This window comes from Rousettus aegyptiacus, unplaced genomic scaffold (genome assembly GCF_014176215.1).
Source record: "Rousettus aegyptiacus isolate mRouAeg1 unplaced genomic scaffold, mRouAeg1.p scaffold_m13_p_2, whole genome shotgun sequence".
NCBI lineage: Eukaryota > Metazoa > Chordata > Mammalia > Chiroptera > Pteropodidae > Rousettus > Rousettus aegyptiacus.
The window spans coordinates 128,969,030-128,987,007 of NW_023416295.1; the positions used below are offsets into that span (position 1 = coordinate 128,969,030).

At 45.6% G+C, this 17,978-nt stretch overlaps 1 protein-coding gene across 1 annotated transcript; it reads left to right on the forward strand.

Moving 5' to 3' along the window:
* Window positions 1-7,854: 7,854 nt before the first annotated feature.
* Window positions 7,855-16,625, forward strand: LOC107509791 (keratin, type II cytoskeletal 2 oral). Its single transcript, XM_016142585.2, has 9 exons — window positions 7,855-8,445; window positions 9,568-9,788; window positions 11,131-11,191; window positions 11,862-11,957; window positions 12,527-12,691; window positions 12,801-12,926; window positions 13,595-13,815; window positions 15,242-15,276; window positions 15,699-16,625. The coding sequence occupies exons 1-9, from the start codon at window positions 7,855-7,857 to the stop codon at window positions 16,136-16,138; spliced, it is 1,956 nt and encodes a 651-aa protein (XP_015998071.2). The 3' UTR covers window positions 16,139-16,625.
* The last annotated feature ends 1,353 nt before the right edge of the window (window positions 16,626-17,978 follow it).

Genomic DNA, 17,978 nt, shown 5'->3' on the forward strand with positions numbered 1-17,978 from the left:
CCCCTTATCTCCCCCCCAAACACACACACACTGGAAAGAAAGCTCAAAACAGCATCTTCCTGTTCTACGAGCTTGTTGACTCACTGGCTCAGACATCCTTTGATGTTAAGGAGACCTAGAGTTGTTTTAAGATTTCACGTTATTCTCTTCTATCTCCTTCTAGGATGCAGGCTACATTACAGGCTAGAGCAAGTATCAACAGTGATGGCGACACAGCCACAAAAGGTTCAGTCAAGGAAATCGGGGATTGTTTCTTACAAGAATGTGCTGGTTGATAATCCAGATGTGACTGCTGATGATCAAGTTTTGCATATGAAGTTTTGGGTATTTGTAGGTAAATCTCTATGTGACCTTTCTCTGTCTTGTACAGAGTGGGATGGGATTTTTGTTAGCCAATCATCAGATATCTCATCTTTTGGGATTTGGGCTGCCTTTTCTCTCTGCCTCCTTATCGCATTAACCCAGGTACATTCTCTCTCTGCAGCCAAGACCAGAAATGTGGACACCTTGCAACAGTACTGGGATGATGGAGAAAAACTCACTTAAGTTCTAAAAATACTTCTTTATGTATTCTATCTATATCCCTCACAAGTCCCTCTGGCAGCAGACTGTACAATACACACCTCCGTTGTGCCTAAAATCAAGTGAACCACCCACCAACATTTTCAGCCCAGGCTGAAGGCTGAAGGCGAGTTGGTTCTTCTATGAAATCACTGATGGAGATATGGTGGGAGTGATCTGGTACCTTTGGAATCCATGGTGACATCACTAAATGGCGACGACTTCGTTAACTCTTGGAGAAGACGGAGGCAGGAAAAGGTGGTTCTAGATGGCAATAAATCAGTGACTCTCAGTGGGACAAATTCCCTCCCACTTGGGAACATATGGCAAAGTCTGGTGACCTTTTTTGGCTGTTACAACTGGAAGAGTGCTACTGGCATCTAGAGGGTAGAGGCCTGGTTGCTATTAAACATCTTATGATGCTCAGAATAGACCCCAAAGAATTCTCCAGGCTCAAACATCCATAGAGTTGCTGTTGGGAAAACTTGCATCAAGCTAGAGGTCATTTCATTCACCTCTCTCCTTAGGAAAGGCCCCTTGATTGTGATATTGGTTGTGGCTGAGCTGAACAGAAACCATTTTGAATGTGAGGGAAATATACATTTTTAGAGTTTTGTTTGTTTTGAAATAGAAATGTCCTTTTATTCTGGACAAAGACATAGGAAACAAGCCAGGTAAACAGTATGGCTTGATGTGGGTACTTTCAAAACCTGTGCCAGTAGCCTGTGAGGTGCTTGTGGTTCTCGTATAAACCTGGCTATTTGATGCCTCTGTGCCTTTGAGAATCTGTCCCCTGGGCCAAGAATACTCATTCTACCTTCAATTACTTGATTAGCCCTGACTTCTCATTGAAGATCAGTCAGGCGCTGCTTCCCATAAGCTTTCCTGGACTTTCTGTGCGGCCCTGAAGGTCTCTTTGCGTTCCCATCACTCTTTAAACTCCCATATCACTCACCATAGTATATCAAAATGACTAGTTTCAGTGTCTGTTCTCCACACTAGAATGGAAGTTGCTCGAAGGGATGGATATGCCTTCTTCATCTTTGTGCTTCTTAATGCCCAGCACAGTGCCCGGCACATAGTAGGCGCTGTGAGTGTCACTGAGCTAATGAGATGCTTGAAAAGAGTAGGGGAGACTCCTAAATGCAATTGCTGTCCAATTTAACATATTAAATTGGTAACATGTTAAATACTTAACAGAAACAAAACCATTAAACAACTAATTTTTCGGTTCATACAGTAGGCATTTTGTACATGCCATTTCATATAATCCCCACAGCTATTTTTGGAGGCAGGTAATAATTATCCTCATTTTCTAGATAAGGAATTGAGGCTTAGAGGCAGGCTAACATGCCTGGTGTCAGCAATGGCAGTGGCAGATCTGGGCCTCAAATCCAAAGCCTGCACTCATAACCACTGTGCTATGCCGCTGAACGAGGCTGGCTGACTTCTTGGCCTCCTGGATGTCCTCTCTTGTACCAGCTCTGGCACGTGGTGCTAACAACTCTCTAGAGTCTTGAGGAACCAGAAACCAAACCTGATGTTCCCCTATTAGCAGGAGAGGTTTTTCCTGCTGAGGCTCTGTGCGGGTGGGTGGGCCCATGGTCAACTCTGGAGAATTCAAATATCCCGCAGAGAAGTCAGAGAGACTGATTGGGGGAAATACATTGATAATGATGGGTGTTTCTCTGATGCCAAAGAGAAATTAGTAAGTTTAAAATTATTTTCGTTAACGCAAGTTGATGCTTCGAGGCACAGCTTGCTGTCCATTACATTCTATGAGTGGGCTCTTTAAATGTCAAAGTGGACTCTTCACTCTGGGATGGTGTATATTGACTTGCCAAAGTCCACATAGATAAAAACCATCCATGAATTTACGACAGGCTTTGGAGTTGGAAGGTCTGATTAAAATCCTAGCTCAGTCAGCTAATTGGCTTGGGACAAGTTAATTAACCTAAGCTCCTGTCCTTATCTGTAAAATGGAAATGAAAATTCCGAGTTTGCACAATTTTTATGACAATCAGAAATGATACTGAAGAGGAATTTCCCACTTAATTGGCCAACATTTCTAATCAGTTCTTTTTACTGCTTCTGTAAACATGCTTGCTGCAAGGCCAGAGATGGGGGGGGCGGGGGAGGGGTGGCGGAGCAACTGAGAACTCACTCTCCCCTAAAGATGTATTGCTTTAGTGCTTGTTATATAGGAAATCCTATAATCTGTACCTGCCCGCAAACCATAGCAATTTCTGGAGTCTGTAAATCAGCCCACACCAACTGTAACAAAGCGGGTATAAAAGGGAAATTTTCCCTAAGCTTTGCACCTAGATTTTCAGAGCACTAACTCTTCTAGAACCGCCAGTGTAATAAAACTGAGTTACTCCAAACCTTTAGGTGCTGTTTGATTTCTTGCTGGTCTGAGCTGTTTTTTGCAACTTTTCTGCAACAAGATTTGTAAACAGCCTAATTTACTACCTGGTATATGGCAGGCACTCAGTCAACCTTAACCATTTTTATATATTTTTTCACAGACAGGTGATAGGAGTAAAGACTTGGAAAAAAACATTATTTTCACTAAATCATAGTCCTCATAATTCTGGGAAATTTATGGCAGCTCAAGAAATATTTATTGATTGATGGATCACATTGCTGATGAACCTCAGAGTGGGAAACAGCAGAATGGCTTTTATGTAACTTGCAATTCACATGCAGATTCCTTGTAATTTTAAGCAAAAATCAGACTTTAATATTTCATTGACCCTAACCTGGGCTATCCTTAGAACTCCACTCTCTTCTTCAGCCTCCGAATTGATAACTTCCTGGAGGGCTTCCTACATCAAGATCATCAGCATCTTCCTTCTCCTCCTCCTCCTCGTCTTCCTGCTCATCATCATCATTATCATCATCATCACAAGGGCTGCCAAATTCTGAGTACATGCCCTGTATGAGGGCTTTCTAATACTACCTCCTGTAGTCTTCATTGCAACCTGATAAGAAGCTATGCTACTCCAATTTACAGACCAGAAAACTGAAGTCTGAGGGTATAACTCGCTTAACTCCAAGGCCTCCATGTTATACACTCCTCAAAGCTGCAAAGAGGAGGAGGTGCTGTCATTGGAACTCCAGATAATCTAGCATGCCAATGAAAAAGGATAAGGTCCCTTTTCCATGGTGCTTTCTGAGGGAAGAGTAATAGCTTTTGGATCCGTGGCTGGTGAGAAATATACATTGAAGGGAGAATTTGGTCCCTAGGGATCTTCTCTATTTTCTCAAAGAGCTTCTCCTGCTTCATCGACCTGCACTAAGAATGCTCTCAGCTTCCTCTGTCTCACTTTGAGCAAGTGTTTTCTCTCCAGGAATGAGGCAAATCTCCTTGACATTATATGCCTTACCCCCCTGACTGCCCTATCTATACATTCTTTTCCATTCTGGATGAGTAGTTGAACTATGTTTCTCTAAGTATATTCAACAGCATGTTAACAAGGATTAAGAGAGAAAAGTTTTGTTTTTAAGTTTGTTTGGGAAGCTCTAATTAAGTAAAAGTAAATGTTTCTTTTCTATAGGATTTCTCAGGGCTTTTAATATGTAAATGAGCTTTATTAAAACCCTAAGAGAAAGCTATAAAATTTTCATTTCACAAATTTATTTGACCACAGAACCTTTTTATCAGTTATCTTAGGAGATGAAATTTTGCCCTAGCCACCCTCTGGGAGACAATGTAGTACCAGATAAGGATTAAGGGGGTGAGTTGAAGAGTATTTTAATTAAGTCTGGAGATAAGTCCAGAATTAAAATAAATTGTGTTGCCTAACAGCTAAATCTTTTAGTTAGTAAATCCTTTAGTAACTAAAGGATTTAGCTGTATTTAGATGTTTACTTTTTAATCAAGCTTTAGCTATAAAGGGAGCTAGCTAGCTCTACATGGTAATATAATTTTACTCTTCGTTCATTAAATAAAGTTATTTCAGTAGTGATAAATTTTTATTTTAACATGGTAAAAAGGAGAAAACAATGGCAATGATCTGTCCAGGGGCAGCATATCTCGAATTACTGTTCAATTTTTTTTGTGTGTGTGTGAGGGGGGAGAACAAATTGATGATCTTGAAAACTGTATCTGTGAATCTACACACATGAAGGGGCATATAACTACCGCCCCTCATCCTCAGCTCCTGGTACGAAGGTAGGTCTGCTCACTTTGACTTATAGGTAATGACTACTGTCTCATGATTCCTCCACTCACAATTCTATCACAGGTCACTCTTAAGCATTCTCATTTCAATGAATGCCAGATAATAATTTCATTTGAGGGAATAACTCTGCTTGGTGACAATTCCCCTTATTTTATAGGTGCAGATATAAGGATCCAGAGTGCTCAGCCACTTGGCAACCTTCACACAGAATGTTCTGGCAGGCAAATGACTAGAACTCAGACCGTTGGCAGCAGGCGGCCCATTTAGACGCCACTGCTCTAAAAGATCCTGCAGTGAATAACAAAAATATTGCCAAGGATGCTAACTCGGGATATCTCCAGTAGCTTCAGTCAACTGCTGAGTAAACAACCCCAACCGGATAAATAAGGTGATGCTTTGGCAGACTCATGGATTAGAGAGACCCAACCCAAACCCATGCTTTTGTGATCTGCTCATCACCTTTCTCCATCCCTATTCTCCAGCATATGCCAGGGTGGCAGAGGTGAGCCACATTGAAGAGGCTGCCACGGCTGCCTCAGCCCTGGAGCCAAGGGAGGGGAAGGGCATCGGAGCACTAATGTCTGTTCTTGTTTGCTTTGGGCTCTCACCTGGGACTTCAGGTGAGTCTAGCTCAGCTTTCTTCCCAGGGAGGGCATTTGATCTTCTGCTTTTAAAGGAATTTTAGAGAATATGAATAAACAACTTACCAAGGGGGACTGACATTCAATTAATGGGTAGAATAAATGTCCAAAGAAAATCCAACAAAGAATCTTCTTGGATTGTCTAAATGTATAATGTCGATTTAACAATCCAAACATTTGTTGCTGGACAGTATTTAAATATCAAAACAATCCTGTAAGTAGGATGGAATCATCATTTTACAAATAAGGAAAAAGAGGCAGGAAGAAGTCAAGTACCTTGTCCAGGATCACCACACAGTGAGAGGTAGATGAGGATTTGAAACCAGGTCTTCTGAAGTCCACCATGACAAGCTTTCTGTTAGAACACAATCACCTTACTTTCTTGTGGCATTTTGTAATTTTCAGGGGTGTAAAGTTTTCTTGAGAACAGCCAAGGTAAAACATAAGCAATTCCCTTCCTCCATGTCCTGAAATAGAGTACTAGCAATTGCTAAATGGGCAGTGCTTACTATGTGTCAAACATTGTAATGAGCATTTTATATTTATTTACTTGTTTAATACTAACAACAATGCTGTGAGGTACCTGCTATTATCATCCTCATTTTATAGTTGAGGAAATCAAGACACATGAAAGTTAAATAACTTGTCCAAGATCAAAGAACTAGTGAGTAGTGGAGCTGGGATTCTAACCAGGTAGTCTGGCTCTAGACAAACTAGAGTAAAGAATTGAAAATTAGCTGCAGAGCACTTAAAATTGCTCGATTTGAGGTTCTTCAGGGTCTTTTAGACCAATCCTCTGCCCCAGACTGCCTTGTCTGGAAACCATCCCAGGAAGACAGAGTGCTTGCTAATTTGACAGGAATTCTGGAGATATACCAATCACCTATTTCTAGGGGGAGTCTAGAATCACTTTCTCCTACTTCTGTCATATCTCGTGAAATCCCATATGTAGATAACAATTTGAAAGATGTCTCTCGCCCTGCGGTTGGGTGTGGAGGTGGGTTGGCATGGGGTTTAGGACAGTTGAGCTGTTGGATGTCAGAGAAATAACATCAATGTACCCACTCCACCACCAAGGGTCCTTCATTCCCCCACTACCCACCCCAGCTGGGATGCCTTTAGTCTATATTAGACTAGGGCTTCCCCAAATCCCTGGTCCTAAGAATTACATGGAGGGCCTGTTAATAATGTAGATTCTCAAATCTTTCCTCTGAAGATTTTCATTCCATAAGACTGGGGTGGGACTTGAGTCTAGATATTCATATTCTTAGACACTGGTCATCAGCCAAGTTAACACATGTTTGTGTTGTGCTGACCCTATGAAAGAAGCTGGAGATTCAGAATGAGTCTCGCCTGAGCCGACAAAAGACTGGGGACTCAATCCCTTCCTTTGAAGAGCTCAGGGCCTAGAAGGATACAGACAAAAAAACAGACGTATATATATTATGTCATGACCATTGTGGGAAAAGTACAGGATATGATGGGAAAACAGATAGGGGTCTTTAACTCAGACCAGACGGTGAAGGGGATAGGAGATCCTAAGGCCACCAGATCTGATACAGCACATACTCTCCTTTTAACATGAAGGGGCTCTCTGAGCTGACTTCATCGACTGGAGGATGCCTACATTCTGTCCACTGTTGCTTTGGATCCAGAAATCCCCTGCTGTTGGTCTAGGATGGTGGTGGAGGGGCTTGGTCAGAGACCCCTCTTTGCCCACGTCCACTTCTTCCCAAGCCTCATACTCGTTTGCTTCATATATGATCCTCACTTTTCCCATGGGTCAGACACTTTATCTCCAATTTTGTTTCCTATGGGCAATATTTTTCAGCTCAAATGGCAGGCTGGCTTACATGGATGTCTTTGGCTGAGGTGGTGCCCGAGTGCGCCTTGTGGGGACAGTGCACCTCTCATCTCCCCTCACCCAACCCCGAGTCCTCCTCTGGATACTTCTCTGAAGAGATGGCATAGATGACAAGTCACTGGGCCTTGGCACTCTGGCACTGCAGGAAATGACCCAGCCCACCTGGAAGAGGTTGCCTGGTCCTCACCCCTGTGTCATGGAGATCAGTGGCTCCTAATTCCCTGGTGTTAAAACCCAATCATCCTGCTGGATCAGATATTGTTTGAGTTCCCTAAGACCCTTGAGGAAATCATACAAAGGGAGGGAGGAGAGCTCCAGTCTTTTGTCAACTAAGGCAAGTTTGGGTGATTAAGCTAAGAAAGCAAAGTCATTTTGGTCCAGAGGATTATTTCTGAGGTGTGTTGGGAACGTAGAAATAACTTATTGCCTGGGAGGCAAACCAAACCCAAGATGACTCTCAGCTAATTGCTGGCTTCTCCTTTTGCCAAGCTAAACTCTTTGGTATATAAAGGCCAGTCTCCTCTGTTGTCCTCATCCTCTGCCTTCATCCTTCTCAGCTCCTGCTAAGTGATTTGCTAGCTCAACCCCAAGCTCTTTCACCATGAACAGACAAGTCTGCAAGAAATCCTTCAGTGGCGGGAGCCAGGGCTTCTCTGGCCGCTCTGCTGTCGTCTCTGGCAGCAGCAGAACGAGCTGCGTGGCCCGCTCTGGGGGAGCGGGTGGAGGGGCCTGTGGGTTCCGGAGCGGAGCAAGTGGCTTTGGCAGTCGCAGCCTCTATAACCTTGGTGGCAACAAGAGCATCTCCATCAGTGTGGCTGGTGGCTCCCGGGCTGGTGGTTTTGGGGGAGGGCGTAGCAGCTGTGGCAGTGGCTTTGCAAGTGGCTATGGAGGTGGTTTTGGTAGTGGCTTTGGTGGTAGCAGAGGAATTGGAGGTGGCTTTGGAGGGGCTGGTGGCTTTGGAGGGGCTGGTGGCTTTGGTGGAGTTGGTGGCTTTGGAGGGCTAGGTGGCTTTGGTGGGCCTGGAGGCTTTGGGCCTGGTGGCTTTCCTGGGGGAATCCAGGAGGTGACTGTCAACCAGAGCCTCCTGCAGCCCCTCAATGTGGAGATCGACCCCCAGATTGGGCAGGTCAAGGCCCAGGAGCGGGAGCAGATCAAGACCCTCAACAACAAGTTCGCCTCCTTTATCGACAAGGTGAGGGCAAACACAGTCTGGAGGTGTTGTGGGGGTTTGGACCACTCAGGGGGTTGGTATAGAAAGATGCCAGTGTGATCTGCCAGGCTTAGAGACAGGGGTGTGGCTTCTTGTTCTGGTTCTGCCTTGGTTCTTACAGGATAGTGAGCATTCCTCTCTTGCTCTTTGGGCCCTGTTTTTCCAGCTGTGAAATGGGGAAAGGATTCTGGGTTCAGATTTCCTTCCAGGGATGGGAGGACAGAAAATGAGGCGAGGGTCCAAACATGCTCTTAGCTCTTTTTGAGAGTAGGGCATTGGTTATAAAAATTGTTTCAGCTAATGTTGACTTGCTCTTGAAAAACAATTGCTTGATAATCTAAACTAGCTGGTAAACAAACTCGCACTAGTAGACATCTTGGGACTGCCTCTCAATGAGTGTTGGCAACTGACTTAACCTTCCGAATGGTGCTGTGCTTCAGCCGCTGTTAAATCGAGTGGTCCATGCTGGGACAGGAGAGGGTGTGCTGGGTCTGAATGTGAGCCTGGGATGGCAAGTTGAGCCTTAGTCAGCTGTAAGTCGATAACTGAGAAGGGAAACAGCTAAGGAAAATGTGAAACAACATCGGGAAAGTTAGATCTCCTTGACTGTTTTTACTGCCTGTACAGAGGCGAACAAGTTTTCACTTAAAAAACCACGATAAATAACTTTGTTTATGCTGCCCTCCTTTAGTTTTATTCTAAAGATCCCAATAGACTAGGGTAGTGTGTGGTTTGGCTCTTAGGTTTGTCACTTAGTAGCCACATCACTTTGGGCACTTAATTAAGCTATTTGAGCCTCAGTTTCTTTATCTACAAAATGAGGATAATAACGCCTCCTTTACAGGTGATTGTGAGGATTAAATGACAGAATATGCAAAAATTGATATAGAGTAAGCACTTATCGTATTCTAGCTCTCCCTTTTCTAAATCCTCAAACTTCCAAAATTCCAAAAAGCAAACAAACAAAACAGCAACAACAAAACCCCCAGAGGTTATTGCAGTTTGAAAAACTGGGTTCATGTCCCACATTTCTACCCTTTGGGATGGGTGGCCCCACCTGCTCAATTCAAGAGGCTGACCCCCTTTTCTTCCTTCCCCTGCCAGGTGCGGTTCCTGGAACAGCAGAACAAGGTCTTGGAAACCAAGTGGAATCTGCTCCAGCAGCACACCACGGGCTCCGGCTCAGGCTCCAACAACCTGGAGCCTTTCTTTGAATCCTACATCAGCTTCCTGCGCAGGCAGCTGGATTTGGCTGTGGGGGAGAGAGGGAACCTGGAAGGAGAGCTGAAGAACATGCAGGGCCTGGTAGAAGACTTCAAAAAGAAGTGAGGGCTCTTACTGAGGAGTTTTCACTTTCTGGGGGATTAGCAGGGAGGCGTGGCCCCAATTTGGGATTTTAACTGTTCCCAACTACACCTTCAGTCAATACTCCTAGATAGATTTATCAGGGAAGCATGAGCAAGCAGAAGGCAGGGAGAAGGTGGGGACTGAGACTTCTAGCTGGTTGATTAAGATGTATTTTTCAGTGTCCAAGCAGGCTCCCTCCTACACCAGCCCAGACGAATAAGAAGGCCCACCAGAGTTTGAAGCCTTTTAGGATGAAGCCTTTACTATACATAAGAATTCCCTTTGAAATTTGTCAAAAATGCACATTCCTGTGCTCCAGTCCTATTCATTTTTGAATCAATGGGTGTGGGGCAGCTCCTAGGACTCTGAGTGCCCCAGATCTCCTGGGGATTCCAGGAAGATGGTCCAGGCCCCACTTTGTACAGCACTCTGTGTGTACTTAGTCCAATCCCATTTCTGCAGCTTCAGTCAACCTTCTCCTGCATGTTTGGGGCTGTAGTGGACACCGTCTGAGGTCTATGAGAGGTAAACAGGGCCTCTCAAGGTGGAAGGGAGCTCCAGACATCCTCAAAGGTCAGGACCCACTGGCAGTGGGCACGCATGCTCTGGGGAGGCCCCATTCCAACTAAACTGCACAAACCTTGTGGGCACCCATATGTGGCAGGCTCCTTGCTAAGCTCTGGGAATCCAGTGGCAACTCAAATTCCCATTGCCTAAAACCTGTTTTCTCCCAGAATCATTCTGGTCTTCAATCTTCATGAAATCGAAACTCTTGGTGGGAGATTTTAGTCATTCACAGGCACAAAGCTCATAACCTTGATGCCTTCAGAGGACGTGAGTTCACTCTTATGCCAAATTTCTACAAGAAGCAACTCTAATTAATGAAAGGAGAAACAGAAACCGTGGCTCTGAGCAAATATCTCTCTGGGCCTCTCATCCACAGTGTGCTTTGTGATGTCTGTCAGCCAGGCTAGTGGTCTGGTTCCTTGGAGCTTCCCCCAACCCTGACTGCCCATACCTCAGCCTGCCACTGAGACTTAGAGGGAGAAGAGTGAGGAAGTAGCCTGAGCTCTGAAAGGCCTCTAGGCAGAACTGGCTATATACTTTTTGGGGTTCAGTGCAAAGCGAAAATGCATGACTCTTGTTAAAAATTATTAAGAAATTCAAGATGGCATTAAACTGAGTGTGAGAAATTTCTGAGCACAGGTCCTGTCTCTGAGTGAGGAGAGGAGATTCTGTATAAGTCCTTGAGAGTCTCATTTTTTTTTTTTTAACTTCTGAAATATCACTGTCCAAATGTGTGCCTCTTTTCTGTCTCAGGTATGAAGATGAGATCAACAAACGCACTGCGGCAGAGAATGAGTTTGTGGGACTCAAGAAGGTAAGTGAGCTGGGACAGGCAGGTGAAGGCTCTGGGGACTGCTGCCATGGAGAGAGAGCAGAGTCAGCTCTGGGCACAGTGACCCTATGCTGTGTACAGGGAAATGAGGTGTTCGATGAGGATAGCTGCTCTGAGTAAGTACATTGCTGGTAGGGAAGACATCTTACAAGGTGACTGATGAACTGATTAGTAACTATTAATGTCAACTATTAATGAAAAACTTTTCTTAAAGTATTAATCAGGGTTTTCAGCCTAAAAATGAACCTGAATGTTATTAATAATAACAATTCATAAATACTTGTAATTCGTTTCAACTAGTTATCATAAAGATGAAGCAGTGAGAAGAATACCTTCATTTCTATTCAGGAGGCTGGATTTTTGGTGCTATATAACTAAAATCATGTATTAGGTAAATGTGCTTTTTCTACCCTTATTCCATGCCTGGCTACTATGTTTTATAGTTTCTTACAGCATTAGGATTAGATTGGTCAAAGCAATTAACAGAAAGAAGAAAAACATTTTTTCTTTCTTTTAAAAGGGAAGGTGAGAAGTCACAATTAGAAGGAGGGACAAAGAGGACAGAGGAAGATTTAAGAAAGAGGTGTGGTTTGCAGGGGAGCAGAGGGTCATTCTTTTGGGTTTCTGACTGCCTCCTCCCTTATCCCCACAGGACGTGGATGCAGCCTACATGAACAAGGTAGAGCTTCAGGCCAAGGTGGACAGCCTGACCGACGAACTCAACTTCCTGAGGACTCTTTATGAGATGGTGATTCCTTTGTTTGCCAAGCTCCAGAGCCTTTCTGTCTGCGTCTCCCCAAACATGCTTCTGAAGTGCAACTTTAGGGGACAGTCAAGTGGCTGAACACTCACGACAGCAGTGACAGGGCTCAGAGCTCCGCTCCACCCCACCCAGGAGATCTAATTTAGCTCCCGCAAGCCTGCACGGACCTGGTCCACAGGGCCAGGGTCCCTCTCTATCCTCTTTACTTTCCTATTATGCTCTATACCTTCCCTCCTGCTCCTATACCGGTGTCATGACTAGCTCCTTTAGAGTACTCCTCCCTGCTGCAGTCCCATGGAAACCCACACAGGACGCTCACTGGCTGATACTTTCAGGCCGACACCTGATTATATTTGTGTATTTCCTTTTTTCCTTTAGCTTTGTTGTCTGGCATCTTTTAGGCTGTAGCCAGTCCTGAAATGCAAGCTTATTTTTCTACCTCACTCTTAGTTTCATCATTGGGGTATTTCTGCTGATAGGAGATTCTCGGATTTAATTCCCAACATTCCTTGAGGCCAGGAGATAGTGAAGGTGACCATCCATGTTCCCCACAGGAGCTGTCCCAGATGCAGAGTCATGTCAGCGACACGTCTGTGGTCCTCTCCATGGACAACAACCGCTCCCTGGACCTGGACAGCATCATTGCTGAGGTCAAGGCCCAATACGAGGAGATCGCCCAGAGGAGCAAGGCTGAAGCTGAAGCCTTGTACCAGACCAAGGTGGGAGCCCTCACCTTATTCTCACACTCTGGTTTTAGGTTCTTCTGCCCTTCATCAGGAATGTTCCCACTCTTTGCAAAACAATGTTGATGGGTTTCTCTTCTGTCAGCTTGGGGAGCTACAGAACACTGCTGGCAGGCATGGGGATGACCTGAAGAGCACAAAGAGTGAGATCATGGAGCTCAACAGGATGATCCAGAGACTGCGGGCTGAGATCGAGAACATCAAGAAGCAGGTGGGTCTGGGCTTCATGGAGAGATCCTGGAGGTCTTCCAGGTCCCAGGGAGAAGGAGAAGCAACAGCCGTGTCTCTGCTTCATGCTTCCTCTGTTGTTCCGTGGTGTCTGTTACAAGTGGGATAGCACAGTCTCTGGGACACTTTGTTCTCCCAGGTATTCCTCCTGGAGGCTAAGCTTCTCGAAGTCTCCCTATGCAGAGATGATTACTTATTCTCGTTTGCCTAGCAAATGTTGCAACTATAGGGGTGGCCTTAAACACTGAGCTCTCAGCAGGATAGGCCCTGGGTGAGCTATTTATCTCATGTTTCGCTATGTATCTCATGTTTCGCATAACCTTAATGGCTACTTTGTATCATTGGAATGAAGTGATTAGGAAAGGGAGTTTTTAAACAGTCTTACAAAAAAGAACCACTTACCAGATCACTGCTACCTTTACCAGCTAATTAGTGTTCCTTTTCTTGATGAGACATAAGTTAATTTCGATGGACCAACAATGAATGAGCCACTTGCAAAACTAACTTCTGTTTTTCTAAGCATGCTCTATTGGATTTCTAAGAAAGGGAAGGGAGGGGTGCTGGATGGAGAAGAGCTCTCCTCTCTGGAAAGATCAGCTGTTTGTTTCCTGGTTACGATGCTAATCGGTTTCTTACCTCCCTCTGCCCCAGAATGCCAACCTTCAGGCGTCCATTGCTGACGCGGAGCAGCGTGGGGAGATGGCCCTCAAGGACGCCAATGCCAAGCTCCAAGAGCTGCAGGCTGCCCTACAGAAGGCCAAGGATGATCTGGCCCGGCTGCTGCGTGACTACCAGGAGCTGATGAATGTCAAGCTGGCCCTGGACGTGGAGATTGCCACCTACCGCAAGCTGCTGGAGGGCGAGGAGTGCAGGTGAGGGGCTGTGGGGTCAGCATTCTCTGGATATAATTTTAGACTAAACTTTGATAATGAGGAAAGAGGGTAAAATGACAAGAGGAGGACAATTTAGACAAAGCATAAAGAATCTCCTGAATGACAGCATTCAGGATTCAAGCCCCATTATTTTTGTCCATCAAGATAAACCAACATTCCAATTTACCATGAACATCAATATTGTATTACATACATCTATTGAGCCTTACCATGTGCCATGTACAAGAAAAAGTGCTTTGCGGTTGTGACAAAAATTATAGTACTGTTCACTGGAACTTTCAGAGATGACAAAAATGTACTCTATCTGTGCTGTCCGATACAATAGCCATTAGCCACCTAGAACTTGAAATGTGGCAAGTGCAACTGAGGAACTGAGTTTTACATTTAATTTAATTTTAATAAATTTAAATAGCTTCATGTGGCTAGTGGTTACCATATTAGACAGCTTAGTATAGACAGTTCTTCAGTCACATACCCAAGCCTGAGTCCATATACAGAGATGGCTAATGCATACTCTGGAAAAATAACATAACATCAAAAGGCAGGTAAGGGGTTAATGAATGGATATCAAATGCCAAAGGTGTGTCAAGAATCGAGAGCTATTTCTGCTGACTTGCTGCTCCATGCAGACCATGTTCATAGCTCCTGTCCTTATGCAGCTCCCAATCTGATGGAGGGAGCAGAACTCAAGTGTGAGAAGAAAATGTAGGGATTTCTTATGCGTTTCTATAGAAATGAGTGAGAATGAAGATGGCGAGATGTATTGGGAGTTGCGGGATGAGGAGGGAGTGGTTTACGCCAGTGGTGCCCACACTGGTAAGATGTGGGATATGTGAACTTTCCTGTTCCATGGACAAGAACGAGGCCTAGGAAGATGGGCAGTGTGGGCAGGACATTTTCAAATTCATCATGTATTGCGTGTCAGCTCCTCTCACATTTTACCCACTTTGAACAACCATCACCACCACCACTACCGCTATGCCAGGAGGGCTCACTGGGGAAGGCTTCCTGGAAGAGAAAAGTCAGAAATAAAAAAGTCAGGACTGGGTGGAGGAGGAGGGGAAGGGCATGCTAAGACGGGAAGACCATCGCGGCAGAGGAGGAGAGGTGAGGATGAGGGCTAATCAAGTGGGATTTGCCTGCAACAGATAATCTTGAGAACTAAGAGAAAGAAGATGAGAGAAGGAGTGTGGTAGGTAGCTTCTGGACATCTCATCCTTTTGAAGCATCCCCCCTTTTCTGGGGAGATCTGGTCAAGGAAATAGAGTTAGAATAGCCTTTCTTCCTCTGAGAACTTGACCCCTTGTTAGGCAAATGGGAGAATGTGGCTCCCAAAGTAATAGACCCTCAGCTCTTCAGCTAATAACTTATCGAAGAAATAATACACCTCTCATTTCTTTTTTAGAATGTCTGGAGAGTGTCAGAGTGCTGTGTGCATTTGTAAGTAGCCCTTCAAAACCCTTCCCCCTGGGTTGTAAAAAGAGGAACTAGAAACATTCTCCCTGATTGACCTTTGGGAAAGAGAGCTTGACCAATGCAAGGAGGCCAGACCATGAAATGGTATTTAGGGTTTCAGGCCATGGCCACACACTCTGTCCCTGGTGTAAGCTGGCAAACTCTCAGGCCAAAGCTAAAGCCCCTAGGGTCTTAGAGAGTTCCCTAGGCTGGAGAACCAGAAATTTCTGTGGATACTGCTGACTCTTGTTCTTCAAAAAGGGTGCCAAAGTGCCAGGCTCACTCTTGTTTACCAACTGAGGACTCAGAAAGTTGGGTATCTTTCTCTAAGTCACACAGCCAAGCAGGGTGGAGCTGGGGTGTAGACCTAGCCCGCCAGCCTGAATAGAGTTCCCGTTCTCCTATAGCGGTGGTCAGCAATGTCACCAGCTCAAGCAGCAGCTCTGGCGGAAGCCGTGGAGGCTTTGGAGGGTTCAGTGGCAGCAGCAGTGGTGGCTACAGGGGCAGCAGCAGCAGCACCAGCACCAGCAGAGGCAGCAGTGGTGGCTACAGAGGCAGCAGCAGCAGCAGCGTCAGCAGAGGCAGCAGTGGTGGCAACAGAGGCATAAGCGGTGACAGCAGTAGCTATGGTGGTGTGAGCGGTGGCAGCGCTGGGGGCTACCAGAGTGGCAGCAGTGGGAGCAGGCTCGGCAGTGGAAGCAGTAGTTCCGTGAGCCAGAGTGGAACTGGCTCCAACTCCGGCGGCATCTCGTCCTTTGGAGGCAGTGGCTACAAGCCTGGCAGAGGAGACAACACCAATATCCGCTACTCCCAGACCACCAGCTCGAGCCAGCACAGCTCCAAGTGATTTTCTGGGGCCAAATCTCTATGCCCGCCTGCTTCCCTCTCAGCCTGCAACAGCACTACCTACTCTCTGCTTGGCATCAACAGACGCCAGCTTCAACTTTGCTTTTCCTCCAGTTCCCTGGAAAAGGCGCTGAACTTCTTCCTGGCTGTTCCATCCCCAAGATTTCTTCCAGACCAGGGAAGTCCAGTTGCTAGTCTGGGATGATGATGCTCCTAGATGTGCCCTTGTGATGGCCCCTGACTTTGGGCAGCAACACCTGAGCTCAAACCAGTGTGCACCTTCCCAGACTGGCCTGTTCCCACTCTGGCCCATCTCCCTCTCTCACTGGGAGTGTATGATCTGAGCTGGTGTGTTTCAGCCCTGCCCGAGGAGGGCAGTGCTCCAGAGCCAGTGCTAGAGGCTTGGATGGTCAAGGTTTCCAGACTGTTGGTTCCCAGGGTGCCCTCCCCACATCTGGGGAGCATATTCTGACCTCTGTTGCTTTAGTTCCCGGAGCTGTGGATTCTCTGGTGATGATTATGTTGCACTTTCTTTTCCCAATAAATTGCACTGTATTTCACATTCCGGTGTTTGGCTTTCATTCATGGAGTCACAGAATAAATCGAGACCCAAGAGTGGAGGGAAATCGGGTGTGGATGGCAATCTTCCAGACGTTCAGCAATGGGTATAAAGAACACTTGGTAGTCTTGGCTTCTCCTTTATCCATTTGGTTGGGTTTCTTGTAATAGGTCTGCCCAAGGGTATTTATGTTGCTTAAGTGGGCTCCACTCCACTCCTCCACCGCCACTACCAAAGAAGTCTTCCCATTCATCCTCCTGCTTCTGAGCAGGCCCCTGTGATCAAATCTTGGAGGAAGAGAGTTTATACAGTTTATTGAGGGAATACATTCCGCTGGGACTTTGGTTTCTTTGCTCTACCCCCATGCCAGCCAGACACAGAGCAAGTTCTTTTTCTATAAACATAGCTCCTGAGGCCTACAGGGGTCAGTACATAACACATTCTTTTCCCTGACCAGGTTCTAAGCAAGCTGAAAAATAAAACAAAAGAATGAGCAGATGAAGAGCCAATATTGCCTTTATTACTAACAAAACAGGTATTGGAGAATGTGGTTTGCTGGAATGGGATTCCTATTACGGGACATCAGGACTAAGTCAGATTTCTCATCTGGGCAGAAGCAGCATAGGGCCATTTTTCCTATGGGGTAAGACCCCTCGTGGTAGATAGAAGAGTGGAACATAATCTTGTTATGGACAACAAGATTCTAAGAGATGGAGGAGCAGAGCCGTGCAAGCCCCGTTCTTTCTTCCAAACTCGCTACTCAGGTGAGAGAGAGAGGGAGGAGGGCTGTTCTAGTGAAGCTCACTCCAGACGGATGTAAAATGGAGAAGATGCATGCCTGATCTTTCATGGGCATTTTCCAGCTGTTCTCGGAAAGGTGAAACCCAAACCCAGGGAAGACAGGGGTAATAAGACGCTGAGAAAGGTTTGTAAGTCATGGTAGACCATCATCACCCTCTAGAAGTCAGATCAGAGCTGGACTAATGACCTTTGTCTAATTATCCAAGGAGAGCGCCAGGGCCTGGCCTCATATTCCTGAGTTCAATTTTATTGCCTAAGCTCACCTGATCTGATTTCCAAAACATAGCAGCCCTGGTCTCGGGACTTGAAGAAGGAGACGTTTTAAAGTTCCTTCCCTTGAGTGTTCACTAAATCCTAGCTCATCTTTTCAAGGCCTATAGGCAGAAGGTAGCCCCATTCTCCATTTATGCGTGGCACAGTCTGGGAACTTTGGGAGCAGGGCAGGCTGTTCTGGATTGCTGTTATTATCAGGCTTTTAGAG